General features: G+C 41.5%; 1 protein-coding gene across 3 annotated transcripts in view; it reads right to left on the bottom strand.

The window, feature by feature from the left end:
• The window catches only part of enox2 (ecto-NOX disulfide-thiol exchanger 2), a 184,864-nt gene that overhangs the window by 160,064 nt on the left and 8,929 nt on the right, over positions 1 to 15,871 (bottom strand). For all 3 annotated transcript variants that reach the window (XM_083980582.1, XM_083980583.1, XM_083980584.1), the window contains one exon: positions 6,246 to 6,342. In XM_083980582.1, coding sequence (XP_083836708.1) covers positions 6,246 to 6,264 — 19 coding nt within the window. In that variant the 5' untranslated portion in view covers positions 6,265 to 6,342. The remainder of the gene's footprint in view (positions 1 to 6,245; positions 6,343 to 15,871) is intronic.

Here is a 15,871-nt window from a genome sequence, read left to right as displayed (position 1 = left end):
TCTCCCAGCAACGTGAGCTGAGGGAGCTCAACAGTTCAACTTTATTCAACTTCCTCCAAGTTGCAGGAGCGACTACGAGGAGTGGGGATGTCACTAAAGCAGAAATGTCATAGCTTGTGGTGCCAATAAATGACGAAATGTCACAATAACAAATTCAATACCACAGCAAAATACAGAAAACAACAGAAGCTGCAACACATTCAAACACATAGAGATACAGTATTAGACTCCTCTATAGTGTAGAAGCCCTGTCTCATAGTTAAGTTGGTACTGAGCAAAAAGGTCATGGTTCAGTCTATAATCTAAATTTACACAGAGCAGCCCGTATTGATGTAGGCACTGACACTGAATCACTGACAAATCTAACATCAACAGCGACAGTTGATAAGACGTAGCACTGATGACCACTGAAAGCAGCACTGTTCCAGACGAGAGGCGACAGCTGACGTTTTCTACACTTCTTTTCTCTAGTGATTAACTTTGGAGTAACTTGTGTATTTCAGTGTCTGAGTGAGTTCAGTCACGTTCAGTTGCGCCAAATGAATACTTCACTGTCACTTGCCAAATTTCACTGGCCTCTGCAGCGGGACACTTCTGTCTGCAGGTCGTCTTGTCTGCTTTCAGTTCAGCTGCTCCACAGTCGGGTCGAGCTGGCCTGTGGATCACCTGATGTGTTTTAGGGGATAAAACTGGTTCAGCGCAATGAGCGTTCATCATCATTGTGTTTGTTTCATCAACTTAAAAGGCAGCATGGGCTGTATACTTTTTTTATACTCAAAAATGCACAAAAATGCACAAAAATACCAGCATTGGTACCTTTCATTTTTACTGTTCTCACACATCTATTTTTAGTTGCAAATATGAGCGAAATGCTTGCTAAAGTTGTGTTATACTGCCAACCTCCATCCATTACATCTCCAGCATCTATACCACATCAATGGTACCTTGTGACATCCCCCGAGACAACCAATCATGCTTGTTTTTGTTTCAACTCAACTATGTAAACTCACTTAAAACCAATAAGAGAGAAGATGAACACCACAGAAAACAACTTCAAAGATCAAGACTCTCAGTGATCTCCTTGACATATAACGAAATGATCACACTAAAGACCTTCTGCTCATCTCTCACAAACAACAGTTTCTATAGCAAATATGAAGCGTGACACAGCCTGATCATATACAACACATGCATCATGTTTCAGAGCTGATATCAACCAGTGAAATCATTTCAACTAGAATCACAACCTACGCCATACAGTAAGTCTCTATGACAAGACTCCTGGGAGTCACCGGCTATAGCATCATAGATGTTTGTTTAAAATGAAAAACCAAAGTGTAAAAACAACTACTGTACAGTAGTTGCTAAATAGTAAACGGACTGTACTGATACAATGCTTTTCTTGTTTTATAAACCATCAAAGGCATTTTACAATGCTTGCAACATTCATCCATTCATCACACACATACACACGTGCGCCCCCCGATCGAACCACTGACCTTCTGATTAGTGCACGACCCTGAGCCACAGCTGCTGTCAAACTGTGCCTTTAATGGCTGATCCTTTCCTTTTCACTGTCGAGGAAGCAGCTTCACAAATTCTCCTGAGAAGGTACCAAAAATATCTTCAAACAAAAAACTTTAGGAGAGTGTTGCCGATGCCGATTTAAAAAACACTAAAATTATAGATACTGAATGTGCATTAATGTGTGTTGGTGTGTAACAACGAGCTGGAGTGAGTATAGGTGTTTCAGCAGCCAATTTCAGCCTACTACATATCCAAGCCCTTGCCTTCTTTCTGAAATTACAAAAGGCTGGAGGCAGAGATGAGTCGAAGATATTGTAATTAGCAACCACCATCACAAAACTGCTGCTGTGGAAAATGCAAGAGAAAAAGACATTAGAGATTTTGATGATGTGTTCAGTGAACTAAGTGTTGACTGTGCTACTTTTAAGACTGTAGTTTTGCTCACTTATTTGTCATATTCTGCAGTGACAATACATCCAAATAAGTAGACATCGCTGTCGCTGGGTAGGCAGCAGGCGCTAACGATGACAGAAATAGGAGATAAAGATCAGTGAGAAATTTTCTTAAAAGGAGACAGAGCTGCAAATGGACAAAAACTAAGTATTGGTTTCAGTTAATTATGTCCACAAACAGATTCAACACTATAATTCAATTAACTGGCGTATATGTTGTTTTTGAGCGTCACAGAAATGAGGCTATTAGTTGATGTGAAAGGGCGCTGGATATTCTGGCAATCACATCTGTTCTGCTCTCTGTAGGCAGAGAGGTGAAAGAGAGCTTAGTACTGAGCCTGGAAAACAGGTGGAGCTAAGTAGAGCTAATTTACTTGCTGTGTGTATGTGTGTAATGTGTGTGTGGGTGTGGGTGTCACAGGCAAGCCAGACTGACACGTGGAGCAAAGACGAGCGCTAATATTAGTCTGCCACTGTGAATGGTGTGTTGGCTTGGACGAGAGGTTCACAAGACACCTCTTAAACATTCCTCCCAATCAATCAACTACTTATATATCTAATACCTGGGCTATTGCTTCACTGGGATTTCTGTAGTGTTCATTAAATTATCTTTAATACTTTTTAAGACCCTTTTTAAAAATAATCCAATTCAACACCTTTTTCATGATCCTCTTGATACAAAACAAGCAGTTAAGACCAATAACTGTATTAATTCAATGACTTTATGAAAGTACCTCCCAGCAGTATCTAGTATAATCAATTAACACGACCCATGTACAGATTACTGAACAGGCCTGTGGGCCTTCGGGCAGAGGAGCCCTGAGGGGTCAGCGGGCGCCTTCGTATGAAGGGACTTAATATTTCTCATGATAAGGAGCCCAGTTAAAGGACTGCAACGGCTAAAACTATTCCGAGGAGACATAAAAATGACCACAAAGAGACCAATGCAACCACAAAGAGAAGCAGAGACACCACAGAGATGCAAAACAGCCATAAAGAAACACAGCATGACGACATGGAGAGACAAAGAGACCATTAACAATGACTGCATATTGTCTTCTTTCCCGCTGACAGTTGTGCGATAATAAGACCAGGTGCAGCACATGTGTTAGCACATGATGATAAATCACATCACAAAATAACCTTTATAAGTTAGAATGATTTTCATATGCTTGTGTGAAAACATTTCTTTCTTTCTTTTTACTGTATGTGTATTCCTTATGTAATGTTGTGCTTTGTTTTGTTTTTGTGAAGCACATTGAGTTTGCACTTGTTGCATGAAATGTGCTATATAAATAACGTTTTGTTGTTGTTGTTGATTGAAAGGTAATTAAAAAAAACAACAACTATTGTTGTTCTTTCAATTTTTCTTTATCAGGGAATAGACATTTTTTTAATTCACCCCAGTAATGAGTGATCAATATCAGTCTGCAGTTTTCACTGTTGTGAATCAACCAGCATTGGTACCTTTCATTGAAAATTATGTGTTGTTTTGTCACATATTTTGCAACAAAAAAAAAGAGAGACATTAGCTTTGGGAGCACAGTCATCCTCAACCAGTGCTCCCCCCACACACACTTTAATGCATCCTCTCACCCTCTTATGGTATTTTATTCATGTGTACACCTGGCAAAATAGACAGGAAAGGCAAAACAGCAATAGGGAAATGCACATTGCAGTTGACAGAAAATGACTCCATCAGTAAGTTAGAAATTGACAGCAATTTGTCCTGGTCTGTAAAACGTCTGCACTAGTAACTGAATAACAGGTAATATCCTCTCCATTTCAGACAGACAGTAGTATCTAGGTGGCTCACAGATCAAAACGCTGTTCTCAGTAATATCCATAAGAGGCTGACGAACATTCCTGTAGCAAGTAGCTGCACTGTGTGCGTGTGTGTGTGTGTGTGTGTGTGTGTGTGTGTGTGTGTGTGTGTGTGTGTGTGTGTGTGTGTGTGTGTGTGTGTGTGTGTGTGTGTGTGTGTGTGTGTGTGTGTGTGTGTGTGTGTGGTCAAGTTGCAGTGCTGAGTTGAGCAAGCTGCTCTCAGCAAAAAACGTAAGACAATAGCATCAGTATTTTGAATATGATTTAGATGAAAGAGAGCAGAAAACTCTCTTATCACATCTTACAGCCGGCTCTAGAGGGTGTTTTCAAAGACAGAATGACCAGGAATTCAAAAATATCTTGCAGTGACAAAAGGATTCTTACTGTGACACAAAACTCTTATCTGGCAGCATGAAGAAAGTCTCAGCTCTAATCCAATCTTTCACCTTGAAAGTTTTTCCCAAAAGCTGCAGTGATGGACATTTTTCTCTGGCCGGTTAAAAATGGGAGATTTGACCCATTTGCTTCCAAGCTGGGCATTAAACTAGGACATTAGGCTGTCTACTGAGTATCACACGGAAATCTGGTATGTGTAAAATTAGAACCGGGACTTAATCAGCAACCAGCTAATCCTGGAGTTCAGGATCCCAATTTCTTTACATAAGGCAACAATAAATCATTCTAAAGTTGTGCTACAGACAGAGTGAGCCCTGTTCAATAATGAGCAACAATAAGTTCAGACACTACAGACATGACTGTTCCACAGACCAACACGCTTACTGCACTGGTTCCCCTCAGTGTGAGGGCATAGGAAGGAAATGACTGACCATGTTAAGAACTTTATCTGGTAGTACTTGTTGCAACCAGTGAATTAATGAGCATGTAAACACAAGTTATATAATTACAACACAATATAAGCTGTAAAGACACTATTCACACTATAGTGAAGTTCAACTGTCGCTCCTCGTTTTAATGCTCAATATGTTAGAGTTCCCACTTGGCAGGATTATAAATGAGAGTAACAACTTGTATTAATGAGTCCTGCTTGAAACAGGTACAGTAGCAACAAGCATTGTTGACTCCAGCTCCTCTGCAAATGAGCTTGATTGTGTGTTTTGGACGAGAACAGGAGTCGCGAATTGGCATTCGATGCACGGTCATTAACTGTGCAGCGCTGCCAGGATGTTCACTGGTTGGGTTTGAGTTGATCATGGTCAGACAGACACAGAGACAACATTTTAAAAAATGAGGCAAGGAGCTGAATACTGGAGAAGAGTACAGACAGCAAATCAGACGATCCAGGTAAACTTTCAAATATGACAAGTCTAAAAACTCCATATGCACATGACACCAATGCGTGTGCCACAACTGGAGTGCACGTCACATTGTGCTGCATTTCAAAATTGCAAAGAGAGCTACACAAGACAACAGTATTACCGTACCTGTTCAATTGCAACTTCATTGAAATGACAATTTAAATTTTGTTTTTTAATTAAGTTATAATTGCAAGAGATATTATGCCGATATGACTTCAATTCCTAAATTAAAATATTGGTTTTACAATTAAGGCCACGGACAGAAGAATACACCCCAGTATATTCAAATGAGTAGGGCTCTAATTTGTGCTTGTGCCCAAATCCAGGCACAGAATCTATTTGAAGAAAACTATTTGACATGCAGCCCACATCTCCAGTAGTTAGTAGTTCTTGTGCAACAGACAATTAGAGGAGATACCGCTGCTGTTATCTGCTGCTGAATCTGAAGGCAGATTCAAATATTAATAGCCTGAGAGGCGAGCAACACCTGAGTCTCTGGGACAACAAAAGACCAGCAGATACTCTGCAAGCAAAACACTTTACCCCCTTTGTACTATTCTACTCTCTGTGCACTGGACATTTCGTCTTACAATGAACCACTTCAAATCTTTTACAAAACATACAGACATGAAAGCGTAAAGTACATGACAGCTGTTTGCGTAGGCACTCTTGGTTAATGTCAACTGACAGATACACCTGCCAACTATCGAAGGCAATAATAACAGCAAGCAACAAAAATGTGAAGGCAATGCAATCATTTGAAGTGATTATTCAACCCATGCAGTTTATTCTGTGTCCACAACTGGTTTCTAAAGCTGAAGGTACTTAAGGTTAATGAACATGGTGCTTTAGAGAGGTGTTACATTTGGAAGCGATTATTGGAAATCGTCATAATTAAGAGAAAAACAAGAGAGAGCGAGAGAGAAATACTGAAAGTGCATGGTGAATGCTTCATTGTTACATTTCTCTAAATATATATACTAACATGAATATCTCCTGAGGCACAAACTGAGAGAACTATAAAAGGACTTAAAGGAATGAGACACTACAGTAAATTAGGCAGTGGTAGATTACTGTCTTATTCAAATTAAAAAAGTGTGGTTATTGCCTGCCGTGAAAATCTTACCTGTGATGTTTGCAGTCATAGAACAGCCTGTATCAAGCACCAGGCCACCTCATTCTGGCGAGTGTGATGCTGCAGTAGTTTGGCCTCATCTCTGAGTCTGTAAAACACAACGGATCAAAATGAGGCTCATGCTGCTAAAAAACCTTGTTTTGCTTCCACTTCCACGGTCCTCAGCTCTCAGGTTTGGAGCTTTGGAACAAAAGCAGTCACCATGGAGTCAATTTTTATGTAGTACCATTTCAGTTTTCGATGCCAAAGCACAGCCTTAAGGTAGCTTTCACACTGACAATAGCACCGCTGCAAAGGCTCAAGCTTCTTCGCTCCTTTCAATGGCACCACTGCTTTAACACAGCGGGGGATCCTGTCGTGGAGGGATCCTGCAAAAGCCGTTGGTTCTGCCTTTTTCTGTCCCACATCACAATGTTAGGCCATTCAGCAAAATACTGTATATTCTCACAAAGCACACTTTTCAAAAAGATTACCTTGCACTGTAGACCTTGTGGCATTGTACTAATTTGCTGCATACCTGGGTGGCATTGAGATAAAAGGAGAAACTTATTGTGATTAACTTTCCATAGCTGTGCAACCAGAGCTCAGAGGAGCAGAAGGCCGTAAACCGCTGTCTGGGCATTTTAAGCCTTCATCCTCGGCTTGTTTGTTTGTATTTCATCTTCTTTACCTGCGCCCTGTGGCAAAATGCCCACACATACACAACCCTGTGCATTGTTTTTCTACGAGGCTGTTGTCAGTGTGAGGGCCTCCAATGCAGCACTGAATGTTCAAACGATGAGCAAACATTGTTGCCGTGCTCCCATAACATTTTAGTGAAGAAGAAAAACTTCAAGGCGGCCCACAGTGGACTAGCACGATAAGCAAAATAAAAATCACACACCCCTGAAGAAACATTTCTATCTTTGCTGCTCGCTAATCAGAGCCAGAGAATTAAAGTGAACATACAGAAACTGTAAAGGGCACTCAAATGCTGCATGTAGAGCTGCTGCTGCTGCAGCGTGACTGCAGAACGACAGCATCTCAAACCGAAACAGACCTGGCAGGAAGTGGATAGATTCAGGGGAACTAAAAACAGTGCAACGTTTTTCTCTTCGTCTCCCTTGGGACTTTGTCACAATAGTTACATATCCAAAAGAAGAGACTATGTGAGGCGTCCAGAAGTCCCGTCATGTTGATAAAAGGGACACCGTCCTGCAACTGGAGCTGGATTGTTGCAATGAGAAATTCAGTAGGAAAATATAGCACAGAGGCAGAGGTGGAGATCAATAGGTATTATTGTTTTGCTGAGAGAAAGCGGACTTGTGGGGCATTTTTTTTGGCTGGACTGCAACAGCGAGGGCAAGCCCTATAATTGTAAATGTCCCTGACTGACTGACTGACTGACTGACTGACTGACTGACTGACTGACTGTGACTGATGGCATTTCTGCTTCTCACCGGTGCTGAGGCGCAGTCTACCAAGCCGCTCTCATTTCCCAGCTGCTCAGAAACTGCAGTTTATAAATATAAACACAGTCTTTGTCTTTAATTCATACATGAGCGATTTGAAAATCCCAAACAACTCTATATGGGCGCAAAATCAAATAATCTGATCATGACGTGCCTATGTATGTATGCACCATGCTTTATTCAGAATAGCAGCATTTTGACATGCGCAGAGTCGTCTAATTTCCCTAAAACAACCGCAGAAGAAGTTGTACTTCTGCCTGTGCTATAAACAAACCAACAAATGCGGAAGTGGCTCAATTTTTCCCATCCCTGATTTTTTCCCTGCCCTGCACTCAAAAAAACACGTTGACATAGGGCACACATGCGCAGTCAGGTTAGTTTTACCCCAAACAGAAAGTCACGATCAGAATAAGTGTGTACATGGACGGCCGCGGTTCAGAATAACTCCTCTCGATCGGAACATAATTTATTTCTGATTGAGCCAAATCAGATCAGAATCTTCAATTCACGTGTTTACATGATGCATTTTTATTCTGATCAGCCCTTTATTCCAAATATTTGTGACCATAGCTAATGTCACTGTAATAAAATTAGATTTGATTATCGGTAGTTCAGCTACATAGGTTTTTATCTGAGATCTGCTGAGGTTGTATTTCATAACTCTGAACTTGTCTTCCCTAAGCACAGCTTTCTCTGGAGCCACGAAACACCTCAGCATCAGTCACATGCTGTGCAGTAGAAGTCTCCAACTCCTCTGTAAACAGATTATCTCTGTTTGTATGAATGGACCTAAGTGGCTAATTAGCAATGTTAGAAAACGATGACCCCATACTTTCCACATCTGCTAGACTGTGATTGGGTATCTATTTCTCCAATTGATAGCTTTCACTGACGTCACGTCCCAGGGCCCTGGCGGTCAAAAAGCAACATTCCAAAGTGGCCCCGCAATGGACTTTCTATTAGTGGGGCAGATAAGCTCATATATGGAAGGAATTGTGCGTTTTAATGACTAAAGCATGAAACTTTCATCATTTCATCTACATACCCCAAGGTTTAATTTCAGACGTGGAACCACTTTGGTGGCTGACCTTAAGGGGTCTTTAGGGGTCTTTTTCCACATTATTCCCCATTGGAAACCTATGAAAATCTGAGAAGTAAATCATTACCAATAAATTTCTTCACCATTGTGTTTAGGAAGGTGTGTAATATCATGTAATAAAATGTTGAAATTCAACTCCAGTGGGAAACCCCCTAAAAAACTACTCAAAGTTGGGGTACCGTAACCAGATTTTGCGAAAATTCCGTGATGTTAAATTTGGCCTTAAGTATCTTGTGAGGGGTCAAACTAGGGGTTTTTCATGATTCTGAGTTGATCGCAAACATTAGTTTTTCAGCCAAAACACTCCTTGGTGGAAAAAAACAGCCACACCCACTTTTCCTGCTCATCGGAACCCCCCCCACCACCAATAGAATGTATTACAGAGAAGCCATTCCTTAGCATGGCAGAGGTTGTGTTACATAATACTACTAAATACTCAATAATATAACTTATATTTTGTAGCCTTTTTTCTTGCACAACGTTATACAGACGATGAATATAAGTTATATTATTGAGTATTTAGTAGTAATATGTGACACAACCTCTGCCATGCTAAGGAATGGCTTCTCTGTAATACATTCTATTGGTGGTGATGGGGGTTCCGATGAGCAGGAAAAGTGGGTGTGGCTGTTTTTTTCCACCAAGGAGTGTTTTGGCTGAAAAACTAATGTTTGCGATCAACTCAGAATCATGAAAAACCCCTGGTTTGACCCCTCACAAGATATTTAAGGCCAAATTTAACATCACGGAATTTTCGCAAAATCTGCACGGGTACCCCAACTTTGAGTAGTTTTTTAGGGGGTTTCCCACTGGAGTTGAATTTCAACATTTTAATACATGATATTACACACCTTCCTAAACACAATGGTGAAGAAATTTATTGGTAATGATTTACTTCACAGATTTTCATAGGTTTCCAATGGGGAATAATGTGGAAAAAGACCCCTAAAGACCCCTTAAGGTCAGCCACCAAAGTGGTTCCACGTCTAAAATTAAACCTTGGGGTATGTAGATGAAATGCTGAAAGTTTCATGCTTTAGTCATTAAAACGCACAATTATTTTGCTTATCTGCCCCACTATATGGACAAACAACCAAGTAATGACTTAAATCATCTGCCAGCAGCCGAGAAAGAAAGATATAAAAACAACTTTGAAGTTTTGGGCACTTGTGACCCATATTCAACACCAGCTGCTGTATACGAGCTGTTTAAGATGACCAGTTCCCTGCCGAAGCTCCAGTTGGGCGATGTTTACATTTACCTGGTGGAGAATCCATCATCCTCCACCGCTTGCAACCAATATTTCCGGTGTTATGGTTCAACTGGTGTCTGATTAAAAGCCCCATTTTGTAGTTTTTTGATCTTAAAATAATGTTTCTGGACTCATTGAAGTGGTAGAAATGTACCTGTAACTTTCCTGTGTGGGAACACCGTCCTGGTACCGCAGCTCCGCTGAGCTCCACAGTCTGAGCTCCAGCCCACTGAGCCCAGGCTCCCTGCTGCTCTCACCCACAAACCAGAGCCCTTAGCTGGGCTGCACGGTGACCAGCCCCCCCCCCCCTTCCGCCCGGAGCTTTGCACCGGGGGGGAGGACGGCAACGATGACGGCGGTCCGACAGCAGCAGGACCGGCGGCGGCGGCGGCGATGGTAACCCGGCGGGACCGCCCGCCACCGGACACCGGCAACAGCACCGCCCGCGGCGGCAGCGACACGGTAACGAGGGTCGGGACCGACCGCGGCGCGGCGAGGACGATGACCGGTGTTGTTTAGCGTATTTTCAGAGTGTTTTCCATTAGTTCGTAACTTTAACATGACAGGCTTTGTCATACTGTGCAGTGTTGTGCAGACTAGTGAGAGTAGTGTGGCGCTGATGTCTGTAGATTGCCTGAACAGGTTCACTCACAGACGCATATTGGCTGCAGTAACATGTGAACTGCGGCTTTATTTGTGAATTTGTGACAAATCTGCGGACGGAAGTGCAGCACAGCTGTTGTTCGGTACGGTAACCAGTTAAATCAGACACCAGTTGGGCCATAACACCGGTATTTTTGAAGCAGCAGGGAGCAGTGTGTGTTTTTCTGCCTTGTCCTAATCCGCGGACAGCGGGGAAGTGGATTGTTTTGACCGCCAGGGGGGCGTTCCATACGGGCCGTGACGTCACATGAAAGCTATCAATTGGCTGAAATGTCTGTCGATGGGCAGAATACCAGACCTGCTTGAATTACTGAACAAATTAAAGATGCTGGTGGCGAGTCAGAGGTCCGAAGCGAAGCTGATGAAGATAATTGTGCAATTCATCTTGTGATTTCAAACATTTTTGCTTCCTGTGACGTTTAAGAAGGTCCTAATCAGCATTGTGACTAATTTTACACACTATATTAACAGGAATTAGTCAACACACACTGCGAAACTGACTGTCTCAGCCATTCCACTAATCAGGGCCATAGTATGATGACTCTGCCCCAATCCAAATCTCCAACTACACCCAGACCAACCCACACCCTCTTCAACATCCGGCTCACACTAGAGAAGAAACCATTAACAGTAATGAGAATCGATGGGGGTGTTAAAAGTATCGGCAGTCAAGCCCAGGAGCAGCTCTCAGTGCCATCTTTATTAGTCTGGAAAAACAGTGCTGGTCTCTAGCCTGCCAGCTCTAAATAGGAGTGCATTGATCAGAGGGTCGGGCCAGGTTGAATTCAGCCCTTTAATTGTCTGTGTCACTCCTCATTCTCCCTCCAACAGCTGTCAATCATCTCTTATCTACACCATGACAATGTAGAACTCCCCACAGAGTCTACATCTACAAACGCTGAGTTTTGCAGCAATATTCATATTTATCAGCTGGGAGCACAAGAGAAGACCACAGACATCTTGTGTCTCTCAGCAGATGAAGCACACCTTTAGTTCCCTCACTGTAGTATTTGCATATCTTAAATTCTACTCAAGAATGGCATCCTTTCATCGCCACAAACCAGACTCCGCACAGTCCGCACAGCCTTCCTCGTCCGCCGCTGCGCCTGACGTAATCGCCTTTATGGACACTACATTAACATTATGCCACCTAGTTTGCCAATTAGGATTAGCTACTGAACTTTGCATAAACAGACTGTATGTTATATACAACATTAAAGCAATAATTAAATGTAATTTACTGTGCTGAATAATTTCTCTCCTACTAAACTGTTGTTTTGCAGAATACACGGAAAAACAGCATAATACAGACAGAGGAAGTCTAGAGGCCACAGTAAAGTGGTATAGAGATTTAAAAAATTGTGTTATTAGTATTACACAACTGAATGAATATAACATCATAAAAAGCTGGTTGTTTTCATTCACTAGGCAAACAGACATATTCATGGGCCGTTGGATCATCTCTGATGTGTTCCAGCAACTTGCTCTGAGGGAGTGAAACCAGTGAAATCCTTTCACACATTAATCCAGATGTCTGGCTGTTTAAGACACACAGCTCAGTCAGAACTGTATCCTGGCTTTAGAGCTGGAGTCATTTCAAATGTCTTGGCAGCTAATCAGCTGCTATCTTTCATCAAGAAGATACAGCAGAGCCAAGCCTATCTTCACAAAATCTACCAGGGTAAGATTAGGTTTCAGTTGTACAGTCATTCGAAGCTACTATTTGATAGGTTAATCGCTTAAACAAATCTAGCGTGTGGAAAATATGTGGCAGCCTGCTGCAGATGCAACAGGGGTAAACAACAAATAGGTTTGTTTCATATGTTATTATCAACAAATCCAACAAATGAAAGCATGCTCACATAAAACCAGGAAAGTAGGACAAAGACACAAGGGCTTGGAAATCCACTGCAGGTCCCATTACTTTGAAAAACTGTTCGTCATTCAGACAGGATGCAGTAAAGTATATGAAGCTGCAACCACATTATGCTATCAACAAAATCCTCACAGCTTTTTTACTACAACAGGAGATTTTAGATAAGTTACTATGATTATAACCCATCAGCAGTATAAATAAGTGGTTTTCACCTAAAAAATAATATGGTATTTGTGAAGGTAATTGTTCAGTCTAAAGGACTTTAAGCACTCAAGTCATACGATCAGGTCGTCAGTGCAAAACACTCTAGTACAGTCAAACTCACACTGTTTTTCATTTCCTGAATTTGAAAAGTCATGCATGTTAGAAATCTGATCATGTCTGGGTGTGATAAACAGAGGCATTTCCCGCACTGGATTAACATGAAAGTGCACCCTCCTCTACTTCTCAATCTCATTGCAGCTTCCAGACTTAGTGGGGTATGAAATTAATTTACTTCACACCTTTTGGAGACTTCACATGATCCCGATCAATGTCCATTGAGATCTCATAAGGAGATTTACTCTAATGCTGAAAGCAACATAGTCTAAATGACTGACCATAGAAAGTGATAAAGGATATTGTAGTGGGGTGGTTCGACCAATTTCAACAGTAATTCAGTCTGCCTGAGGAAAAAATAGACTGTGTATAGCACAGGTCAGTGTTTAGGACTAAATGGAAGCTGTTATCAGGCTCCGGACTAAGCCCTGAAAGCAAAACCAATGCATTTCACTTGTGTTTATCTTGGTAATACGCAGCAAGGTCACCGTGGAATTTTCATTCATCTTCTATGTTACATACCGTATAGGCCTAAAAATGTCCCATGTGGCACTTGGAGTACGTTGGAAGTCTGCTGCTCTATTTTTTTTAAGCCTCATGGGAAGTGCACGGCGTTTGTTCCCGTACTGTCATTTAAGCCAGTTTATTTTTGCACTGAACAGGTATGAGATGCCTTAACTTATGAGTCATGACATAGGTTTATTTTTAGCAGCCATTTGAGTGATGCGTGAAGAAGGAGGTGACTGTCATTAAGTTATCAACTGCCCTCTTGTCTGCCCTTGCATTAAGGAAATAAAGTTTGTTCTGACACCAGCCGGGCCATGTGCTCTGCAACTTTTGGTCTCCTTTGTTTGTTTGTTTTTTTACAGCAATGGTATTACATCATGAGGGATACTCAACTCAGCTCTTCACTCAACACTTGATTCTACATGTCCTCACTCTGTTGGCAATGTCAGGGAACATATCTGAAGAAAGCAAGAGTGTTTTAAAAACCAGATGTCTTTATTGGCTCAAATGGGTATTAAATGAGGCACAGATCTGGCCTACATGGGAGGAGAAGCCTAGAGTAGGGTTTCTTAGTGAATGTAAATGTGATTAATTATCAGGGTTAGTTGTAATAGCTATGATGTTGTTTTGAGCTGTGAGGTAACTGTTGCTGAGCAGCCTGGATCTGAGCAATTAAGGATGAATTGCAAAATAATTATATTTTTATGACTGTTTTATTATGTCAAAGTTTTTTTTTTACTTCCAAAGTGCCACACAATTTGATTAAGAATCTAAACATTTGAAGAAACCACAAACCTATGAGAATTTAGCACTGTAAAATCCAAGTGTCAAGAATACACCTCTAAGTAGTGTAATATATTCTGCATTGCAAACATGATCAGTATTTCATTTACAATATAACACTCCTGAACTAAACTGTTTGCAGCTTTCTTGCTGGAGATGAATTTTTGTATGTGTGTGTGTGTGTGTGTGTGTGTGTGTGTGTGTGTGTGTGTGTGTGTGTGTGTGTGTGTGTGTGTGGTGCCCAAATGTAAAATAAAAATGAGCTGCCAGACGGAGGAGATCAAATTCCTCGCATCCCCTCTGGGAGAGATAACCGCAGAATAAAAATACAGAGCATGTCAGGCGTGTCAGTGAAGCCTTAAGCCAATTAGGGCAAAGTTCTGTCGTCACAGAGGTGGTTCCCAGTCGGTGCAGCCAAAAGCCAGAGCAACCGCAGCACCTGCCTCAGAGAACTGCTGCCACTGGGGAAAGTTTTAATGTCATGTTGCATGGTGACATTGTACAGCACCAGCAAAAAGTCACATTTGGCAAGATTGCACAGCACCACATTAAAGGGATACTTCACCCAAAATCAATAATTCACCAATTTTCTACTCACCGTCATGCCAAGGAAGGGTTTGGAGAACCTTCTAGCTACTACTACAACAAGGCTAAAAACAGAGATCAAATAAAATTTTTGCAAACAACTTTTTCATGTGGTGGCATCAGGACACTTGGGTCAGTACAGACAAGCAGTATGGAGGTATTTGGATGTTCCATAGTCATTACATTTACATTACATTTATATGACACTTGAATCTTATCTGCATAATAAGTAACGCGCACATTACGTACGAGATGAACATAGCTGTACGATTAATCATCTCGCTGTTGTTTGAAAATGCCGGTCTGCCGCCTGCCTAATAGACTGGAAAAGGTTCTGTATTAACCCGCTGAAACGATGCATATTGCCACCTGGTGGAGGAGGACACGTTCCCGTCAGTTATTCGATTTTCATAGTTGCATGTAAACTGGGACAAGGACAGAAGTCCAATCAGACACCAAAATCGAATTTTGAGCATACTGTAGCTCGATTAAGCTGTGCATGTAAACGTAGTGTGTGTTTTGGACAATTCAAAAGTGAGCTCTATCTGCCACCATTATATGAAAATCCATTGCCAGCCGGACCCCCCCTGGAACTCCAAAAGCTTTTTCATTACTCCAAAAGTTCTCCAGACTCTTCCATGGCATGATGGTGAGTAAATTGGTGAATTATCGATTTTGGGTGAAGTATCCCTTTAAGTATTTATAAACACACTAACGTCGTGATTCATCAGATGCTGTGGCAAGTAGATCTGACAGTAGTAATGACAGAAGGCCTATTGCAAAATCCCTGTCTGTGGCATAAAGTCACATTGGTGAAAGGAATAAAACTGTTACACTGCCCATGACAACATGAGGAAACTAATAATACGGGAGTTATACTGTAGCAAAAAAGCATTCAATCAACAACGCTGCTTGGCTAACATTACCTCTCACTGCTATACAAAGGGAAATTGATTCTACTCTTTCATCAGCCCCTTTTCAGCAGTCACCTCTGTTATTTTTAAGAATGAGGACTGGCAGCAGGAAAATGGTGAAAGATTCTGAGGATATCAAATTCACTTTAGGCTAAAAAATAATAATAAT

This window comes from Trachurus trachurus (genome assembly GCF_905171665.1).
Source record: "Trachurus trachurus genome assembly, chromosome: 10".
In the NCBI taxonomy this organism is placed as follows: domain Eukaryota; kingdom Metazoa; phylum Chordata; class Actinopteri; order Carangiformes; family Carangidae; genus Trachurus; species Trachurus trachurus.
Note: the sequence above shows the minus strand (reverse complement) of the source record. Positions and strands in the feature narration are given on the sequence as shown.